This window comes from Macadamia integrifolia, chromosome 5 (genome assembly GCF_013358625.1).
Source record: "Macadamia integrifolia cultivar HAES 741 chromosome 5, SCU_Mint_v3, whole genome shotgun sequence".
NCBI lineage: Eukaryota > Viridiplantae > Streptophyta > Magnoliopsida > Proteales > Proteaceae > Macadamia > Macadamia integrifolia.
Window position 1 is genome coordinate 8334198 of NC_056561.1, and position 20417 is coordinate 8354614.

At 37.1% G+C, this 20417-nt stretch overlaps 1 protein-coding gene and 1 long non-coding RNA gene across 2 annotated transcripts; one reads left to right on the top strand and one right to left on the bottom strand.

Annotated features, from left to right (window-relative positions):
* Positions 1-13643: 13643 nt before the first annotated feature.
* Positions 13644-15158, top strand: LOC122077931 (transcription factor MYB44-like). Its single transcript, XM_042643817.1, has one exon. It carries the CDS (start codon positions 13764-13766, stop codon positions 14754-14756), a length of 993 nt encoding a protein of 330 aa, XP_042499751.1. The 5' UTR covers positions 13644-13763; the 3' UTR covers positions 14757-15158.
* A 1614-nt stretch (positions 15159-16772) lies between these two features.
* On the bottom strand, positions 16773-20278 carry LOC122078694. The gene is made up of 2 exons (XR_006140157.1): positions 19642-20278; positions 16773-17472 (listed from the first exon to the last, which is right to left on the bottom strand). It is a non-coding gene; the product is annotated as an uncharacterized LOC122078694 (long non-coding RNA).
* Between the last annotated feature and the right edge of the window lie 139 nt (positions 20279-20417).

Genomic DNA, 20417 nt, shown 5'->3' on the forward strand with positions numbered 1-20417 from the left:
AACCTCATCAAGTACGTGTAAGACCCACAACCTAGATCGACTTGGAAAGATCAAAGTCCATGAAAATCTCTTGCAGAGATGATCCCAAGGGTTGCCATAACTTTTGAACTATTGAAATAGTTAAACTAGAACAGAGGGAGCTTCGCCAATCGTGAATGTTTCACATGTGATGAAACATGTTACAACTCTTCTTTGCAAGTCCGGATTCCCAAGACTTGTCCCTTTCACTGTTGTGGAGCTTATGGCCTTTTGGATACTGAAGATCTTGAGACCTACAGGAGTCATTAGAGAGCTCTATTTAGTTGAACATGACCTCAGTGTTGGGGTACGATGTTTTTTATTGGGCATTTCAATAAATTACTTGTATAAAATTTCTTTATATATCTTTTTCTATAATTAATCTAAGAGATATTGAAACTTCATTCTCAACTGATAATAATATTAAGAGATCTTATCTGGCCCTCTACCTATCTCAACTCTCAACCACTAAATAGACTCAGATGACTCAGAACTCATAGGTGGTGGGGACTAAGGAGGTTTGGGAAGGGAGCATGAGGCCACCACTCTTTGACAAAACCAATACATGATTTGATGGTTAAGTGGTCACTGTGGGATGAAATTCTAGAAGATGGTGTAGTTTCATCTTTCAACCCATCCTTTTCCTTTGCTAACCACAACAAGATAAGTATAAACTCTGTAAAGACTTTTGTTTACTCTTGCTGTCCTACAAGTCTCTTCCTTTGTAGCTATCCACAAATAACAAAATAAAGAACACCACCCAAAAACAGAAAATCTAAAGTATAAGATTATTATTATTGTGATTTATGAAGATGGGAGTTGTTGGGAGTCCCATTGAAGTTCTCTTTTGTGATTGTTACTGACGTCTCCATTCCAAATATCTACAGAACGGTTTAGTATGTGATTGAAAATTGAAATTTATATTAAATGCAGACCAGACGGTTCCAAACTTCCAACTGTTACATCATCAATTTGTATGCTTTTGTTTTCACTTAGTCAAATCAATTATCAAAATGGGCCCCTTCTTTTGAATTTTTGTTTCCAACAGCTAGCTTGTACGAGCTGTCTCTAAGGTTCCGTTTGGTATCATTCTAAAAAAATATTTTTAAAATTTTTTTATTCTATTAGAACGAAAAAATAGAATTTTTTTTTTTGGTGCACTTATGATCCGTTTCTGTTTTTTTGAACAAAAAGTGAAAAAAAAAACTGAAAAAACGAGATTGGACGGAACTCCAATGGAGTTCCGTCTTCCCAGTTTCGTTCCATTTTACAAAAAAAAAAAAAAATTCCCGATAAAAATTTGAAACACTATTTTTTCGTTTAAAAATTGTATTTTAACACAGAAACTGAAATTTTTGTTTTTGACACGAAATGGTGTTTCTGGAACAGAAACGATACCAAACGGAGCCTAACTCTTTTAGTCCAACACATTCCTTATTCAAAATTTTAATTATTAAATATGATTTATTAACTCTCTCTAATGGATCAGACATGAAACCCTCAAGAATACTAGTCTCATCACATAGTCACTGTTGTGATTTTGAGTATAATTCATATTTAGAAATTAAATGTAGGAAAGAGTGCTTAAGATCTTATAAGTTTTTGAATCAAGTTAGGCTATACAAAAAGTGTACTTTTTTTTTTTCTCTTAGCTACCAAACACAGTCTTAATTTACAATTGATATGTAATTCATTGTTTTCGCATGGAACCCCAATAGCAGTCACCACTTAGGCAATTGCAAGAGGCTTCTTCGGTTGAAGAAGAATTTTTGCTATAATATTATGTATGAACTTGTTAAGAAGAGATATTAACCATTCTCATCCTATCATCGGTTGCTACTCTCGGAGCTAAAGCTATGAATGATAGGTTGATCTTGGCTACTAATGATTAGAGGAGACAATGTTCAACTCATGTAGGTAACTATTTCCTTTCTATCTCTTTCTGTCATTTTGATCGATCAAGGAACACTCCCTATTCACACAATAGTCAAGTTCGATCTCTCTTGTACTTCAACCAAGCATTGGTTCTCCGCCCCTATTTAGTTGCAAGAGACGTTGTACCTTGATCCTTCTTAAATTAATATTCTCTTTTACCCACAAAAAGAAAAATAGATTTATGTCATCTTCCCTAGATATTTAATGCAATTTTTTTATCTTCTTCTTGTTTGTTACTCTATTGATTGTTTACTTCTAATAACAACTTGGTGGGATACAAAAGCATCAAAACCATAGAATCTAAAAAGAAATGTGGGTGGGTGGATGGGTGGGTGTAGATGTTGTAAAGCAAGGGGAGCAAAAGAGAATATGTTGCTAAGATCCCATCAAATAGATCCCTTTTTTGTTATGGTTTCTCATAGCTTTGGCGTTTTCCCACAATTCTATCTCTTGGGCATTACTAGACAGAAGAGTGGAGCCAAAAAGCTTTGGTCACTAGAGATGACTAGAGTTCTCGACTCTTAGATAAACTAGCTTCTATATTGGGGATCAATTTATTAGGAAGAATGGCCACAGCCTCCATATGGAAGTAAAGAATAAGAAAGGCTACATGCTTGTTAATCAGACACTTAAGACTTTGTTATCTTATTGGAAAAGCTTGACCATTCCCACTCACACTATCTTCAAGGGGTTCAACAATTCTAGAAAATGGGGAACACATCCACTGAATGTGGATGCATATTAGTGTTGTAAAGAGTATTTAAGAAAATTAATTTGTATTAATTATCCATCTCTAATTTGGTATGTTCTTTGCTTATTTGATAATACTAGATTTTAAGCATCTTCCTAATGAAGACCTTTGTAAAGTACAAACCATATCAAGAACAACAATCAACAAACAACAAACTCAGCCTTATCCCAACTTAATGGGGTCGACTATCAAGAACATCAATCCAAACAAGAAAATGCATATATAGAACCACAATTTTGAATAAAATAGGAAAATAATAAATATATACTTGTAATTGAAAAAAATATTAATAACAAATAAAAATAAAAATGCTCGAACTAAACTTAATGTTTTTCAGAAACCACCCAACTTTTAATGTGGCGGTCCAACCAAAAAGTTTCACAAAACCTACCAAATTCTTTAACAGGGTGGTCCTTAGTGGGGACTGACCAAAAAGAGGCAGTGGTTTGGTTTTTCTGGTTCAGACCATCGGTTAGATCAGATTTTCAAAACTATACCTATAATAATGCAAGAATATGGTCCACCAGTTCAAGAATCCTAGGGGTTTCAACTTTTGCTCCAGAATGGTTTTCATTCTTTAGACTAGCCAACCATGAGCTACTACATAGAGCACTTGATTGTGTGATTAAGACTTAAAAGCAGCTTTAGACATCTTTATTGGTTTCAAGTATCAGAGATTGGATTTGATAACTCGATTGAGTCCACTTGGAATAAGAAATCATGAATTCTCTAAAAAAAAATGGGCGAAAATTTTTCTTCACCCACAAATCTATCATAATTATTACTCCCCGATGTGTTAGAGGTCAAAAATACCTATCACCATTCTACTATGTCCATCCAACAATCAATCAATTTACATTGATGATAAAAAAGAAATCTGTATTAGTCAAAAATGGCAAAAAAAACATCTATTTAAGATTTTTTTTTTCTATTTATAGATGATTCCATTACATCCAATCATTTATGTTGAATGTAAGGTAATTTCAAATTTTAATCTATACTTGCGAATTTAATCACTGTTACTATTTCAATACTTATATTCTCATAATCATGCTAGAGAAAAAAAGTGGTAGCTATTTTTAGGAGAAATAGGGAAATAGGGTTAGTTAAATGCCCACTACATAGACATAACACACTAGCAAGTGGTGGTAGTTGTTTAAAATAGTTTTTCTTGGCACTGTCAGCAGGGGACCATGACTAATGCATGGGAGCTTTCTTCACTCTGATCCCAGAAACAAGAGATAGAGAGAGTATTGTGAGTCATGTGAAAATCGTCTACAGCAGCTGCATCAGTGCAGTAAACATCAAGTGGTTGAAAGTCCCTTGGGGCATGTATACAGATGCTTTCAGCTATCTGATGCTCACCACACCTCCCTGCTTGCTATAAAGGATGTGGACTCATTGTCATCATATTTTTGTGGTTGCATTTATTGTGTTCATTTGATTTATGTTCTGATCAGTGGAAGCATTGGATCATGGAGTCAACATTTCAATCATGTAATGAAGGATCAAATGAATGATTTCGATGACCATGATCATGATCTTTGATCTATTGAAGCTTAGTGGTCGTTATGATCTAAAATGCCAAATGAATGGCCATGATATAATTCAAAGAGTTAAAGATGCTAAAAAATATTAAAACATAGTGCTTGGATTATATCCATCCAATTGGTATCCTTTAAACATGTTGAAGCCTAGGGTTTGTAAAATGTGAATATAAGTTGGCAGTTTATAGATCTCTTTGCCCAAATTGATTTGAAGTTCTTTCCCATTTCCATTCTTTTGTTTTCAATTCAACCTTATCTCAACTATTTAGAGTTTACCATGTGAATTGTATTCTTTATTCAGATTCATTCTCTTCTATATAGACCATAATTTTTTTGTCAAATTAAAAGCAATCAGTCTTTTGTCACTATTTTGACACACAATTCCTTATACTTTGGCTTTCTCTTTGTCTTTTAGAGTCTTTTAACTTTTATTATTTCATTTATTCTCAATTATATGAATGATGGTATTTGTTGGTACATGACTAAAGCATCACCATTAGCTTCTCACTAAATATATTGCTCATAAGTTCTTGTACATCAATTCAATTTTAATTATTATTTTTTTATGACCTTATCACATGTTATACTCAACATCTTCACATCACATATTTTATTTAAGGAAAAGTATTAATTCACTTACAAATCTAAGGTCATCGTTATTCTCTTCTATGAGTTAAAAGTCTAAAACGACCTTCATTATTTATTGATACCAATCCAAGCATAATGATGGCAATCGCCTCCCTCAATTTGGCTTAAGGAAAACTCTGTCCACTTATTTATATGTGATCATGTACTCATTCACTAAATCTTTATTTAGTTTTATTGGAACAAATTGATTAGCTTTCTTTTTTTTTTAATTAATATTAATGACGGGTATCCAAGCCTCTGGCTAAACTATTACCTCGGGCTCATAAGGACCCTATAATCACATGGACAAAATTATATCAGGCTGAATGAGAATCATTCAATTTTAACCGAAAGCAATGAAAAGCACTAAACACCTCATGTGAGTGACTCCAAGAAGGTAAAAAGAATCAAACTCAAAACCTCACTCTTCTTGAGGCGACAATCGCTATCAACTCGAGTACCCCTTGAGATTGAACAAGTTGATTAGCTAAGCTAATAGTATGTAAAGACAAAAATAACTAAAGATAAAGATCAGCAATGAAACATCGAGGAGAAAGAAATATAAAAGTAAGAGTATTACAGTTGGAAGCCAACTTGATTTTTTTCGGTAGAAAGCCAACTTGAATCAAAGAAGTCGTCATCATAAGTATAAGTTTTTTAAAAGCCGATGCTTTGCACTTGATTGTGTCTCGGATCATGTTTTGGGTTAATTCAAATCGAATGGAGAAAAAAAAAATCATATATCAATCAATAAATCTCAGGATAGAGACAAATTAATCCACAAAACCTAACCTAACATAGCATAGCATAACATAAATGGAGATTACAGAGTGTAATGTGATGCTGACATGAAGGATAGAGAAATCACAGTTGGAAATATGAGATGGAGAAATGACTAATAATTTGATTCATGCCCCCACCAGTCAAACACTCCCAACAAAATTAATCTATCTCTCTCACTTTCTAATGGACTTTTTCTTGTCTTGATGTTTGGTGGGAGTCAGTTGGAGCCTTGGAGGACGGTAGTTTTGAGAGAAACAAGACATCCACACAGCTTTCCCATTGAACATATACACAGCTCAAATGTAAAATTTATGTACTCATTATTTCTCATCCTCCATCTTAGTTTTCTTCTATTCTTATAAAAATAAAATAAAAAAATAAAATCAAATTACTATAAAATTTGTTATAATAACCCAAAAGCATATAAAAGGTAGTTTGTGTCAAGAAAAAACAAGAAGATTAAGTTATCCAATTATTTAGTGAGATCATGTTTTCAATTCGAAGCATGGCCTATTGTAGCATCTCCTTAGAGCTATCTCTCTCTTCCTTCAACAAGGGTAGAGATGTCATTTATAGAGAAAGAAAGAGATAGACGTAGTGGGCGTTGATGTAGGACACACTCTCAGACAAAAAACATTTTTCCTTATTTAGTTTTTGGTAATCATAAAATCATAAGAAGTTTTCTTTAGTGACACTTACCAAATTTAATAGTTTATTTCAACTATGGTGCCTATATGTATGAGGTTTTCATTTTTTTCATTTTCCTAATGAGGTTTTGAAATTTCAAATTGATATGAAATATAAGATCATTTATAGATGTTAATATAGAAAATTCAACTTAAAATGAATAGATGAAGTAGCAAATATATATATATATATATATCATTTATCTAAACTAACTAATGTTATGCAAATGACAAATAATAAAGTGATACACGTCACTAGGCATAGTGAGCCTAGAACAACTTCACTAGGTATAAAATAAAATTAGAGAAAAGATGGTCTTCGTCTAGTGTTCCCCACATCTAGATGCAACTCTTTTTAAAGAGTATCTAAAAAGGCATTCCCTCTTAAAGATAGGGGTTGTGTTTGGGCGTGGGGAACATTAGAAGGACAACATTCTCACTTCCAACTAAAATGTAGGGAAATCTGAGAGCATAGTGTACACTAGTTCTCTTTGAGTTTATTTTTCTCCTCTCACCATGGCATTTCTGAAGATAGCATGGCCCCTACATCTAAATAAAAAGGGGATAGTAAAATGATTGCCCCACCCTCATGAAAAGCAAAACATATATTCCTAATGGTGCTTTTACCATGTGCACCATAGGCCTCCCCCCGCCATTGCCGCCTCCTCCTCTCCCCACCCCCCGCAAAAAAAAAAAAAATACTAGAGCAAGAGCCACATTGACATTACCCTCTCCCAAAAGAAATACATAGAGGGGGGAGGCAAGATCATAGTTAGTAAATACACATTTAATATGTGTATTTTTTTTCGTATTCGAACCTTCAATTGCCGAATCCACTTTTGTATGCATAAAACGTTAGATACAAAAAAAATATGTATTTATTATAGGATATAGAATTAAAGATGTTTTTATGTATTATTCAATTTAACATCACTTTTTTATTTAAAAAATAGTTAAATAAATAAATAAATCAAAACTCAAAATCCCTTTCCGATAAAAAATCTAAACCTAGAGAGTAATGTTGGAATACTCCTTATATGCTTTTTTACCCTAATATTTATTTCAATCAATTATAAAGAAGGTCTTTAAATTCTTTTTTTATTTAAAATTTTAGATACATATAAATTTCAAGATAAATATAAATATATATATATATATATACACGTACTTTTATTTACAGAACAACATATTAAGTATTTTATTAGATGAATTTTTTAAAAAATATTATTATTATTTATATACATATATATTCATTTCCGTATTATTGCCAAATCCGAACTAATTAACCATGAACATTGACAAGATAAGCCAGTGACTTTTTCCGAGGACTTCCACACGGCTATATGCCTTAAATTGGTGTGGGAAATCTGGGGATGTACCAAGACAACAAGTTGATTACCTATTAAAGCTTACGATAGTCAGAATCATTGGGTGGGGGCAGCGGGGCCATTTGGTAATCGGAAATTGGTATAGTACGCACACAGCGAATCCCGAGAAGAGATGCTGCTGTCTTTCTTTGGGAAAGAGAAAGAAAAAAAAAAACATAATAAAGAAGGTGGATTATAGCTGGCAACACGTGACGTGGCATTCACTCGATTGATTGAAAGGTACAAAAGTTTATTTTCCTCTCTCTCTCCCTCTCGCTCTGCGCCTTTGGGAGCAGAGCAGTAGTTTTTTACTTTATTTTCCAAGTTTGTTTAGCCACGTCAACCACTAAACGACGAAACTGTAGCTAAGTGGGGCCTTCTGTATTAACTGAACCGGGACAATACGTGGCGGACCAAAGGACGGGACATGGTGTGATTAACGATACGCTATTGTCTGAGGTTGAGCATCAGTCCAGGTGGTAGATAAGTGGGGATGTACCATGTCTGTGTGTTTGGTCCCACACTTGTTTTCCTGGTCCCACATGGGGCCCAGATGTTTTTATTCCAGATTCTTTTGGAGGATTGGTTTGTTTCCGGCATATCCCGATGGTAGAGAAAGAAAACTTATTAGAATAAGACTTGACATATGCATGCGGTCCCCTCAAAATGCGACATAGGAAGAGAAAGACTCTATTGAAGCCTATGTCTATCCACTTGTTTTCCATGTGCTACACAAATAATTCTAGAGAGAGAGAGAGAGAGAGAGAGAGAGACGTGGAGCCCGTAGATGCTCTACTCGCATATCTGTGATGTAAAAAATTGGCACGTTTTCTTTCTTTTTGTGCTTTTCTTCTTTGAACGGAATACTCAAAAGGGTGAAGGCCTGTGGGGTATGGGTAGTAAAGGGAATTAATATCAATTTCATATATTTGACCTATATTTATTTTAAGGGAGAGAAAGAACCTGCTATTTTGATGTTTATCTATGTCAAGATATAAGTGAGTGTGAAAAAATCATGTTGTTCTCTTTTGTTTTGATTCTTTTGAATATGTTCTCTTCTTTTTTTTTTTTTTTTTTTAGTGATTATGTGTGTTTGTTTTCCCTACATTAGACGGATATGGTTCTTTTTATCTTAGAGAAAATTATACTCTCTTCCCCTGACCTTTGGCTTAATATTATATTCCCCCACGTACTTTCATATATAGGACTAACCTCCCCTGTAGTTTGAAAATTCTAACTAACGTATCCTTTCTGTTAGTTTTACCAATTAAGTGATGACATCATCACTTAAATTGTTATTTCTATGACCAAATTACCCTTCTTCACCTTTGAAGGGTAAATCTATCTAACCTAAACCCAATTAAGAAAAGGAAGAGCAAATTTAGGGATTTGGTTTTCTGCAACCTTCATCACCTTCATTTTGTCGATCGCTACTCTCTTCGATGGTTGGTGGTCATCGCTGGTCACCCCTCGGTCACAGTCATCATCGCATTCGTTGCTCTCTGCAATCATCATCGAGCCGTCGCTGGTCGATCCTTGGTCGCCGTCGTGATCTATACGGAGATAAAGTCCCTCGTCGCTAATCCCTCTACATCGTCGCTAATCTCTTGACCCTCGGCGCTGGTCGCTCTACTCTGTGATTTCTTTACTTGTTTTAATGACTATCACTTTCAGAAAATGAATTTTCCCAATTTCTCATTACATTGAGATAACAATGAAAGCTTGGGGTTTTCTTACATTAATAGAGAATTGGAGATTAAAGATTAGATTTTCACCTTATTGCACAATGGGAAGTGATGCTATTACTTTACTGGTATGTAGGTTTCTTTTTAACTTTCTTATCTTTAGCCTTGATTACTACCTCACTCTGCACCAAGCTACCATGCGAGCGTGGAATTTAATGGTTGCCTTGGTTCGGCACAAAAAATTATGGGCTCCCAACTAAGCTCAACTTTTAGATGTAAAAAGAGGCCTCCAGTCTGATCTAATCTGCCTTGGCAAGCCAAGAGAAAATTTCAATATGATTTGTAGTGCCATTTTGAATTTGCCAGTTTGATTTATAATATGTTTCATTTCAGTTTACAGGCGGGTTGTACTGATGGTTCAGATTCGATTACACCTTTGTACCCTTTAATTTGATTCTTTTTTCACTTAGCTTAGGAACATGAAATAGATTAGTTTAGAATAACTGAAGCTTACCATCTCAATATATATTGAGTTTATTTGATCTGGATTTACTAGTTTAGAGAGAAAGAAGGAAGAGATAATACATACCAGGAGCTTCAATCATGACCTTGACGAAGCTGGGCAAGACCTCTGGCGACAATGCCTGAGCGAGAGGAAGCTCGGCGACTTCACTTCCAAGTGTTCAGAGGTTTTGATGAGAAAGAGAGAGAGAGAGAGAGAGAGAGAGAGAGAAGCAATAGAATATGTATATAGCACTAGAAGGGTACACTAGTCTTTTTACAGGCCAGTTTAACAACGTCAGTCACTTTGGGGTCGTTAGTTAGAATCTTCAAACTACAGAGGAGGTTAGTGCTATATATGGAAGTACGTGGGAAAATATGATATTAAGCCAAAGGTCAAGGGAGGGGAGTGTAATTTCCTCTTTATCTTATTTTAAATTCTTTTATAGAGAAAAGCCTATACACATATGCATAGTGCATGGTGCATGATCATGCACACAGCCGTTGTATAAGGGATGAAGATCTATGGTGCACCTCGTCATCTCTATACAACAACCGTTGGGTAGTTCGGCCTTTATTATTATTATTATTTTTTTGATAATTTAAAATCTCCAAATTACCTTATTCTTTCCCTTCCCTCCCCTCCCGGTCCTACAACCTTCTTTCCATAATTTAAAATTTCTAAATTACCCTTTTATCTCTACCCTAACCTCCTCCAGCAACCCACCTCTATTCTCCAACCCTGCCACTATCGCTATGGCTTTGCATCTCCTCCTTGCGCTTCTTAAATTACATTTGATTTCCTCTCTTTCATTACTAGAGAAAAAATTTGTAAAAATTTACCTTTTAGGAGGAATTATAACAAAAAAAGTTAGTAAGTATAGGACAAATAAAAGGAGAGAGAAATTTATACACTTAATAGTTGGTACAAAATCTCAAACAGTCTACTTTGGTATTGGATGAAGGAGAATCTTTTTGTACACATCATAGCTGGAAAATCACGTTTTTATCGAGTCCAATTTTTCTTATTTAGCCATATTAATTCCACAACTAAACAGAACCTTAGAATTTTTGTTTATTATTTTAAATATAAATCTATTTTTTCTTTCATTCTCAATTGTGAAGCAATCATAACATCAATCCCTACTTGGAGAAAAAAGAAAATATTAAAAAAAAAAAAACTATAATGCTACCTAATCACGTGGCCCTTGTATTAAACACAAAGGAAGTAAAATGACAAACCCAACTTTGTGAAATACAAAATATCCAATCCCTATTAATACCCCTACACATTCCCTCAGAAGGTTTAAAAAAATATGATTTTTCAATTATTATCACAAGAGTTGAGAGTTCTTTTCATGTATCCTGTCTCTGGACATAGAGGACATGCGTTCTTTTCATTCTTTACATAAACGAAGCTTTTGATTTTCATTGTCCACCGGCATTGTGCGCAGTTGTGGTGCTTTATTTAAAGGTTTTTTAACGTCCCACCCAACAACTAAACACAATTATTAGATATCAAGAAAGGAAGGGAAAAGCTTCCCTCGCGTTCGGGGCTTTCGGCGGGGTAGATGTGTTATTTAACTCGTGTGGAACAGGGGAAGATCCGAAGAAAGAAGAAAAAAAAAAAAGGCAGCGGAGAAGAAACACCACCAGACAGTAGACACTAGACTGTAAGTGTTTTGTTTTTGCAGTGTCTCGGGAAAGCAAGTTTGAGTTTTCTATTCTCCTATTTTTCTTTCGTTTTGTTTTGTATCCTCCATTCATTTTACCCAAAAAAGCATCCCCATTCAGATTCTCATTGCTTTTAAAAGCTTCAACCCAAAATTTATTAAATAAAAAAAAAAAAAAAAACAGTGCCAGTGTGAGGAAACATCCTCGACCCTTCTTTAACATGTGGAACTTATTGCTCGTTAGCAGCACACATTACCATTATACCCTTCCTTCATTTTCTGAGTGAGATGTACAAATGAAATCGAATCAAATTGATTGATAACAATATGAGTTTATTTCTCTTTAAAACGATAAATTGAACCAAATCAATCCAGACCGACCGATTGAGTCCCCTACTCCAGAGATTGGAACTTTGAAGTCTCCGCTGCACTAAAACGAGTGACCAGTTCACACTTCACAGTTGGAGACTCGGAAGGAGTTTTGAAGTTTTCATGCGATCACACATGAGGACCACCAAACGCACGTGCCGTATCGATAAGAGGAAAAAGTTAACAGTAGGTTGGGCAGTTTGGGGACTTGGAGGTGAAGGGACCAAGGACCAAGGACCAAGGCCCAAGTGGGAGGGAATGACCGGCTGGTATCACTTCACTCTCTAATCTCTATTGACTCTGAGTCTCTGATTGAATGTAGGTGGCCGATAAACCACTGTTGCCAGCTGTCTCCACAAATGCCTGCCTTATTAAAAAGAACGATTCCCCATATCTCCCTCTCTCTCTCTCCCTTTTTCCGGGTAAAAAACACATATATCCAGCTTTCTCTTTTTTGTTTCTTTCCTCTCTCTCTCCCTCTCTTTCCGTTTTTACTGTTTTTATTCTCAAACCTGTCCCAAACGTAATTCTCATAATATATTCTTTGGTTTCAATCTCCCAATTCTTTCACAGCGAAGAATAGAAGAAGATCAATTAAAACGGAAGGAGATAGGAAGTTTCCGAGAGGGAGTAAAAGGTCCACGCGACAGTTTTCATTTTAACCCATTATATAATATATATATATATATTTCATTTTAAGGTATTATATATATATATATATCAGTTAGCAGCAGTTATCACTTACCACCGACCGGAAGGAACCAAGGAAGAAGGATGGTCGCTCAGTCAAACACACAAAACGTTCCCTTTTTTTTTTTTAATTTGATTTTCAAACAGTCATCTACCATCAGGTAGTCGGTACGACGTACGAGTAACAGAAAATCGATACGGATCAGATCGGTTTCTTTTGCATTCAATGCCTTCCCTCCCAACCTCCCTCCCACCTCTCTAATATTTTTGATAATAATTATTTCTTAATTTAATCACGAAACCTTTTAGATATAATTGATCTAAACTGATTCTCTCTCTCTCTAGTAGACGAAGTTATCCGGAAACTGTTCCCTTCAGTCTTTCTGATGAGTGTGACTAACCGAACTGGAATCAAAAGTCTTTCTTTCTTTCTGAGTGATTCCGTACAAGTAAACCCTAAAGCCAAAGGTAGTTAGTTTTTGAAAGATGACCGGCAAGTGTCGGTGGAATGATGGCCGTTAGGGTTACTATTGGGGATGATGGGCAGGTTTTTACAGGCTGGACTGACAGGATGGCAGTAATGATCCCCGCCATCCGATTCGGTGACCGTGCTTGTCGCTATTGCCAGCTCAGCACTCCCGTGCGGCCGTTCTTCTTATTAGATAGAAAAGAAAGAAGCAAAATCCCTCACGAATGCTCTCCAGCCTGGCTTAGTCAAAACCCTCATCCTTTCTCTTTCTCTCTCTCTCCAGTTCTCCTAACTAACCGTACCCTCCAAGTTATCGATTTTCTTTTATTTTTTTAAATTTCTTTCCCTCATTATTAACCTCCATAACTTCCAAAACTCTCTACTCTCTCTATGAAGAGGCGACGCGTGTCCCATTTACAGCTGTATCAGAGGCAACCGCCTGCCTGGAAGAAGCGGTACTCTTTTAACGCCTATGACCGGTCACGGAAACCGGCTCCTTCGGTTACCTCCATCCCCCCTTTATATTCCTTCTCCACTCCTTTCTTCTCTTCCTTAACGCCCAAAGGGTTGAGGTTCCCTCTCTTCCTCTTCCTCTTCCTCTTCTAATCCTTTCCACTACTTCCATTCTCCTCTGATACTTTTCAGGGCTAGGGTTTCGAGCGATGGCTTCCACAAGGAAAGATTTGGATCGGATCAAAGGGCCATGGAGCCCAGAAGAAGATGACTCGTTGCAGAAACTTGTCGAGAAGCACGGACCTAGGAACTGGTCTCTTATAAGTAAATCCATACCTGGGAGATCCGGCAAGTCTTGCCGGCTCCGTTGGTGTAACCAGCTTTCCCCCCAGGTGGAGCATCGAGCTTTCAGTCCTGAAGAGGATGAAACGATCATCCGGGCGCATGCTAAGTTCGGGAACAAATGGGCGACGATCGCTCGTCTCTTGTCTGGTCGCACAGACAACGCGATCAAGAACCATTGGAATTCGACCCTCAAGCGTAAATGCTCGTCAATGATGGAAGACGGCAGTGTTGATGGTCATGCACATCAGCCTCTGAAGAGATCGTCTAGTGCGGGAGCCGCAATCCCACCCGTCTCGTCACTCTATCTCAGCAGCCCAGGCAGCCCCTCTGGATCCGACGTAAGCGATTCTAGTCTCCCCGTAATGTCTTCGTCTCATGTGTACCGGCCTGTGGCGAGAACAGGAGGGATCTTGCCTCCATCTCAGCAGCAGCTTGAAACATCGTCTTCGACAAATGACCCACCGACCTCGCTTAGTCTCTCCCTACCTGGAGCAGATTCCTGCGAGGTTTCTAATCATGTGTCTGGTGGGTCAAGCCATTCACCAATCACACCAAACCCTAGCCACCTTCCTACTCCCCTGACCCTTCCTACTGCCGTTCCGTTGCAGCAGTTTCCGTCACCCCAGCTTGATAATCAACAATATAGACAGTACAACGGGTTCGGATCGTCAGATATGTCTCCTGCGGAGAAACCATTTATTCCTTTCAGTACTGAGTTCCTTTCTGTGATGCAAGAGATGATCAAAAAGGAAGTCAGGAATTACATGTCCGGGCTTGAGCAGAACGGGCTATGTTTGCAGGCTGATGGGATTAGGAACGCTGCTGTGAAGCGTATTGGCCTCAGCAAGATCGAGTAGAGTTGAGCTGATTTTCATAGAGGAAGAAGAAGAGTTGAATGATGATAGATAGAAGTAGAGGACGAGAGGAACACAGGAAAAAAAAAAAAAATCTTGTTTTTTTTGTTTTTTTAAGTTTCCTTGTCCTCTTTTCTATACCAAAAAAAAAAAAAGTTATCATCGTGTACAGAAAAAACAGAGGTCAAAGATGGTGAATCTGGAAACCAGAAAGAAGAAAAGTTCTTCCAGGAACAGAAACAAAAAGAAAAATTAAACCTATCCTCTTCTGAGAAGATCATTCACCAGACATAGATGCAGAAACAGAAAGAAGAAAAATCCTCCATCCAAGTTACCCTCTTCAGTTTTCTTTCATTTTTGTTTCCCATTTTAAAAATTTATAGTTTACCGTAAATTTTAGTTTCATATTTAGATTTCCTTTTTTTTTTTTTTTTTTTTTTTTTGTTAAAGGTTAATTATTCCTCCAAACTCCAAAGAACTATTTGAACTGAATTTGGCAAAAAAGAATTGTTAAAAATGCATATAGCAACGAAAAAGCGAGACACGAGGGACATGGGACATCTGCTTTGAAAATTCCATATATTGGTGTTTTTGGGTTAGTGATAGTGAAATGGGTAAGCCACATGGTAATATATTATGCCTCAACTCTCAAGAGAACCGTATAAAATAAGGATCTAAACTTAAAACTGAAAACTGAAACTGTTTTTTGAGTAGAAAATTCTTGAACTATATCAAGTCACCAGTTCTGATACGATTCTCCTACCCCCTCAACAAACAAACCTCTACTAAACCTTCGAAGTTCTAACCAACCAGTAATGTCATGGGCATGATATATTCTAAAGGAAACAACCAGGAAAAAGCACCAGGAGATGAGACATATTACTAACTGCTTATCAATGGATGATTCTGTAATTTTCAGTGGCTACCCATCACCGGAGAAGATGGCACTACCCAAGCAGAGACTGAGAAGCTTTGATAAAGAAAGTCAATTGATTACCTTGCTCTATCAGCCAAGGGATGAAGTTGTCCTCGTAAGAACAAAAAGATCATTAGAGAGAACATACTAAATTCAGATAAATATGCTTTATTAACATGACCCAGCTCCTATCCTCAGATGCTCTTATGCAGCCAGCTATTATCAAGTAGATGAAATTATAGTGAAGCGCAACACTTTGGCATGGGATAGGATATTAAGTGATTTGTCTTGGTATGTGAGTGTCTGGTGTCAGGCTGGTGTCCCAAGATGGGAAGTTCCGACAGAAAGAAGGGATGGCCGATTGTCCTCTGCTGTGCAAGCTAGAAAAAACTTAATCTGGCATGGCATGTCCCAGGAAGAGATGATTGCATAATCAGGTTTTTCCTATGCATTTCACCTTCCGGTTTGAAGCGGCTCATAGCATAGTTCAGCCAGTAGTATATGGGGCAGAATTTACCACTGTAACTTGACAAATGGAACAGACCCAACTATTGACACAACTAGAAGCTAATGGTGCCTCTGGACCCTGTCCTCTGGCAAGGGCCTATCCAGGATAAAATTTATTGGAAGAACTAAATAAATAGATCAAAATTTCAAGAAAGTAATGATTTTATTTGTAAGTCATGAAGTTGTATGGATACATAAGAGAGAAAAATAAATTTATTTGATTCCTATCAAATATTTTTCCATCTTATATACACTACACAATCAATGTTGCTTGCTCATAGATCAATAAGTTTGAATTTCAGCTCTATCGTTTAACCATGTTGTGCGAAAATATATTTGTAACTGTAAGAAGTCTAGGAACTTGTTAGTATAAGAAGATAATCCATGTTTAGGAAGTCCCCAGGACAGATGAGACACAATTAGATTTTTTGGTGTTTTCTGGCAGATAATGTGTAATTAAGTTTTTAAGGTTATTTTGCTAGACATACGAGCTGTATTTTATAGAATTATCCACATGCATGTAGAGAACTTTGGAAAAGCTGACCCCACCCAAGGGACCACCCTTTTATTGGCCAATTAATAACAAACACAGAGAATTTAGTGTAAAAAATCGCACACGGCTAATAATTCAAAAGAGAGAATCTCACCTTTAGATACCATAACACATTTTTTACACTAAGCTTTGTGAAGAAATCCTAAAATTTCTAAAGTTTCCAGCCAAACTGTTAGGCCACGTACCTGCTAGACTTCATTCACACGTCTATTACATGGGATTGATTATGCTACACAAATTTAGCTGAAACCAAACATCACAAAGACTGGAAACAGATCAAATCTTCAACTATCAATTATCAAAAAGTAGAACATTACACACAGACCTCACCAGCTCTGATCAACATGTATGATTGCATGAACCCACTTCCACGTCATGGACAGCAACTCTTTTGTATGTCAAATCTGAGAAATGAGGTGGTTTGTCAACAGTACAAGAGAAAAATCTGGACGGTTCTTCTTCAATTCTTTGACATCAGTCAATGAGCGGCTGGTGAAATACTCTTCCGCAGTATACAAAGCACATAAGACAAAAATCTCTACCCTTCTGTTGAAATGAAACTGTGCTTGGATGAATTAGCTTGAGATGTTTACCACTATAAGCCAGATTAAACATTGCAAGAAGTCAGCCTCCTTCCAAGGTGTCCCCCATAAATACTGATGCAAAGGCAGCAAGAGCCATGAGAACATGAATATATACTTTTCCATCAGTAATATCAATTAGAGCATCAAGTGCTGCTGAACCTGATCATGATTGTAAGGAGTTCAAAATACAGACAAATAAAATTCTCAACTTCAATAGTGGAAGATAATGAACTCCCTAAGGCCCTAAACATATAAGGAAAGGGCTAAAGACATACATCATTCACATATTCTATACATAGAAAGAATGTGCCAGAAAAATATCATAGCAAGAGGTCGTCCAAAGACTGAACCATGTCATGTCTCAAAATATCATAGCAAGAGGAAAACAATCAATAGACTTTTTAACTTTGATTGATATTATTACTGCTTGCTTATTATTTAAATAACTGGATTTTGCACAACCATTTTTGCGACTGTTACGGCCCTTAGCTGAAGGATTGGTACTTGTCATGTATAATCTAACATCTATCGTGAATAATAAAACCACAGAGAATCCTCATGCAAGGTATCACGCCAATGAAGGCCAAATATTGATAATAATAATAATAATAACTAACTAGACGAGTCAAAATTTTGTATGGTAGTCATAGTGACACAACAGCTAAATTTGGTCAGCCAAAGAGATCCATGCACTGGATTATTGGGCTCCCAGATGGATATCAGAGGTCAAACCACCAGCTAGTAACCAGTGCAGTAATAGTAACTCTGTAAGATTCCCAACTAGTATTATTGGAACACCACATATAATCCTAACTCATAAAAATTAGAGCTCAGCAAACATATCCAAATAAGAAAGATATTATGTTATAGGCTTCTATTGTTGAGCAAACTTGACAAACGAATCAAGGGGCGTAGATGCAGGGGGCAGTAGAGAGAAAGATGATTTCTGGTACAGACGTGCAGTAAGACGTTGCAAAGATCTCCAGCTTCAACACAATGAATTTGGGATAAGAACGGATGTTGACCAGTGATAGGACCAGGTTTGGTGGTGGAATTGACACAGATGATGAAAGCTAGAAAGGATTGAGTGCTTCACTGGTGGCAATTGAAATGGATCTCAACTGTGGGACAAGGGTACTTGGGGACTGTTACATGCACATGACATAACCCCATGGTGAGGGATGATAGTGGATGATAAGGGTGTGAAAACTGAATAGAAGTTGATTTTTTATGGAGAGACAAATGTTAAAGGGGTGTTGTTTGTGTGTTTGGAACAGGCTTCCCGAACAGAAACAAATAGGGAAAAAATATAAGGTAAAGCAAGAAAAGGGGGGGGGGGGAATCCGACAAGAAGACTGAAGAGTTAATACTGAAAATGCAACCACAACAACAGATCCTGGATCCACTCAAGAATAGCACAAATCTTTCAAAGAAATGAGGAAGAAAGAAAGGGTGCAAAAACACCCCCCATTGTACTAAAACTCATGTTTGCGGTACAGTGCAATATATAGTTGCTTGTTAAGGCACAAGATAGAAAGTAACTTGTATAAACAACTAGTCCGATTCTTAATTGACACCCAAAACCTTCTGGAAGCTCTAGAAGCTGCAAGACGATCCTATATTAGGCCACCAAAAGAAAATAACAACACAGCCCACAAGCACAGTGACAAATATTAAGATACTGCCACTCCCAAACATAATTGACACTATATAGTGACATTAAATTCGACCCTGAATTACACTTTGTGTGTGTGTGTGTGTGTTGCAAGTTTGCATCTTCTAGAAAGCTATATGATAGTTTTATGCTCCACAGCAGCACATGGCTGTAAATTATCTCCAAAATTGATGAGGAGAGACCACTTATGTGTCTACAAATTCTGGTGGGCCTCTTGCAGCATTCCTATTGAGCAGAAAAGCCATAGCAGACACAGATTGGGGCCATCATAGGGGACTTCGACATGCTTGGTTCCTAGGCACTAGGGCACCAAGCTGTTCAGAGCATCAACTGGGTCATCCAAGAGGACTACAGCAGGTGGTCTTGACATTATTTTTTTCTCTTAGCATGAGAAATTGTAACTATGAGTTACTCCAGTAAGCGTTCAAACATTGTGGCTCATCCACCGCCAGGAAGACATAAGGAGTAGGGGAACAGATAAGAAACCACTTTCATCAGTTAAATCCTAGCTAGAAAGTATTTTAGGAAGTCTTCAAATACTGTGCCTCATTCACTACGGTAGTTCGTGAGTGATCAAGGGAAACTGAAACTCAATAACAGGCATCATTATAGAGAAAAATAAAAGAAATTCAATCCAAGAAGTGAGAAATTACTCGGTTGGTATGAAAGACACGCTATATTTCGCAGATATCAAGAGGAAAGAAAACAGCAATCAATGTGTTCTGTACAGGTTTCACCGTCGACTTGGAGAATAAATAAGGGCAAGCAGCGGCGAAGAGAAACAGAGCCGTTGAACTTCAGCACAACTGCCTTAACGAAACGAAGAATCGCCTCCCGCGACCGGTTCAGTCCCTCAACTTCGCTTTGGTGATGATGATGATGATGGAGGTGGTGACTGCGGTGGCTTCTTCTCTTGGAATTCAATGCACAGAAGCCCCTGCTTCGAATTGCAAATGGAATTGCTTACATCGTCACGAATCTTTTAAGTTTTTGGAAGCAGTAAATTTCAGGCCATGGATTGAGGATGGGATGTGGGTTCCGAGACTCTGATCACTCCCATGGCTTTCCCTTTGAACTTCTGGCTGTCGGATCGGATGAATTTTCTCTTTCACCTGTGTTTTTTCACGTGTACCCAAGGAGGGAAGCTAATACTTTAAGGGATCATATAACCCATGCTTCATTACTTGATATTGATACGCATAGATGCCAAAGCTAAATTGGAAAGAAAATGAGTGAAGCTAAAATAAATCCAGAGCTTTGGAATTTAGTGCATTATTGGTCACATATAGGGCATATTGTTAGGTTAGGGGATAGGATTCCACTTTATAGTCCTGTGGGGGTGAACTTAGGACCCATGTCCAACTACGCCAGTCGTGGGATTACTCTTTAGTCTCTAGGTTCTTTTCAGAGTAAAGCTGGATCCTTTGGG

What these genes read in the sequence shown, in the direction of transcription:
- LOC122077931 (XM_042643817.1), top strand. Translation starts at nt 13,764, where the DNA reads ATGGCTTCCACAAGGAAAGATTTGGATCGGATCAAAGGGCCATGGAGC.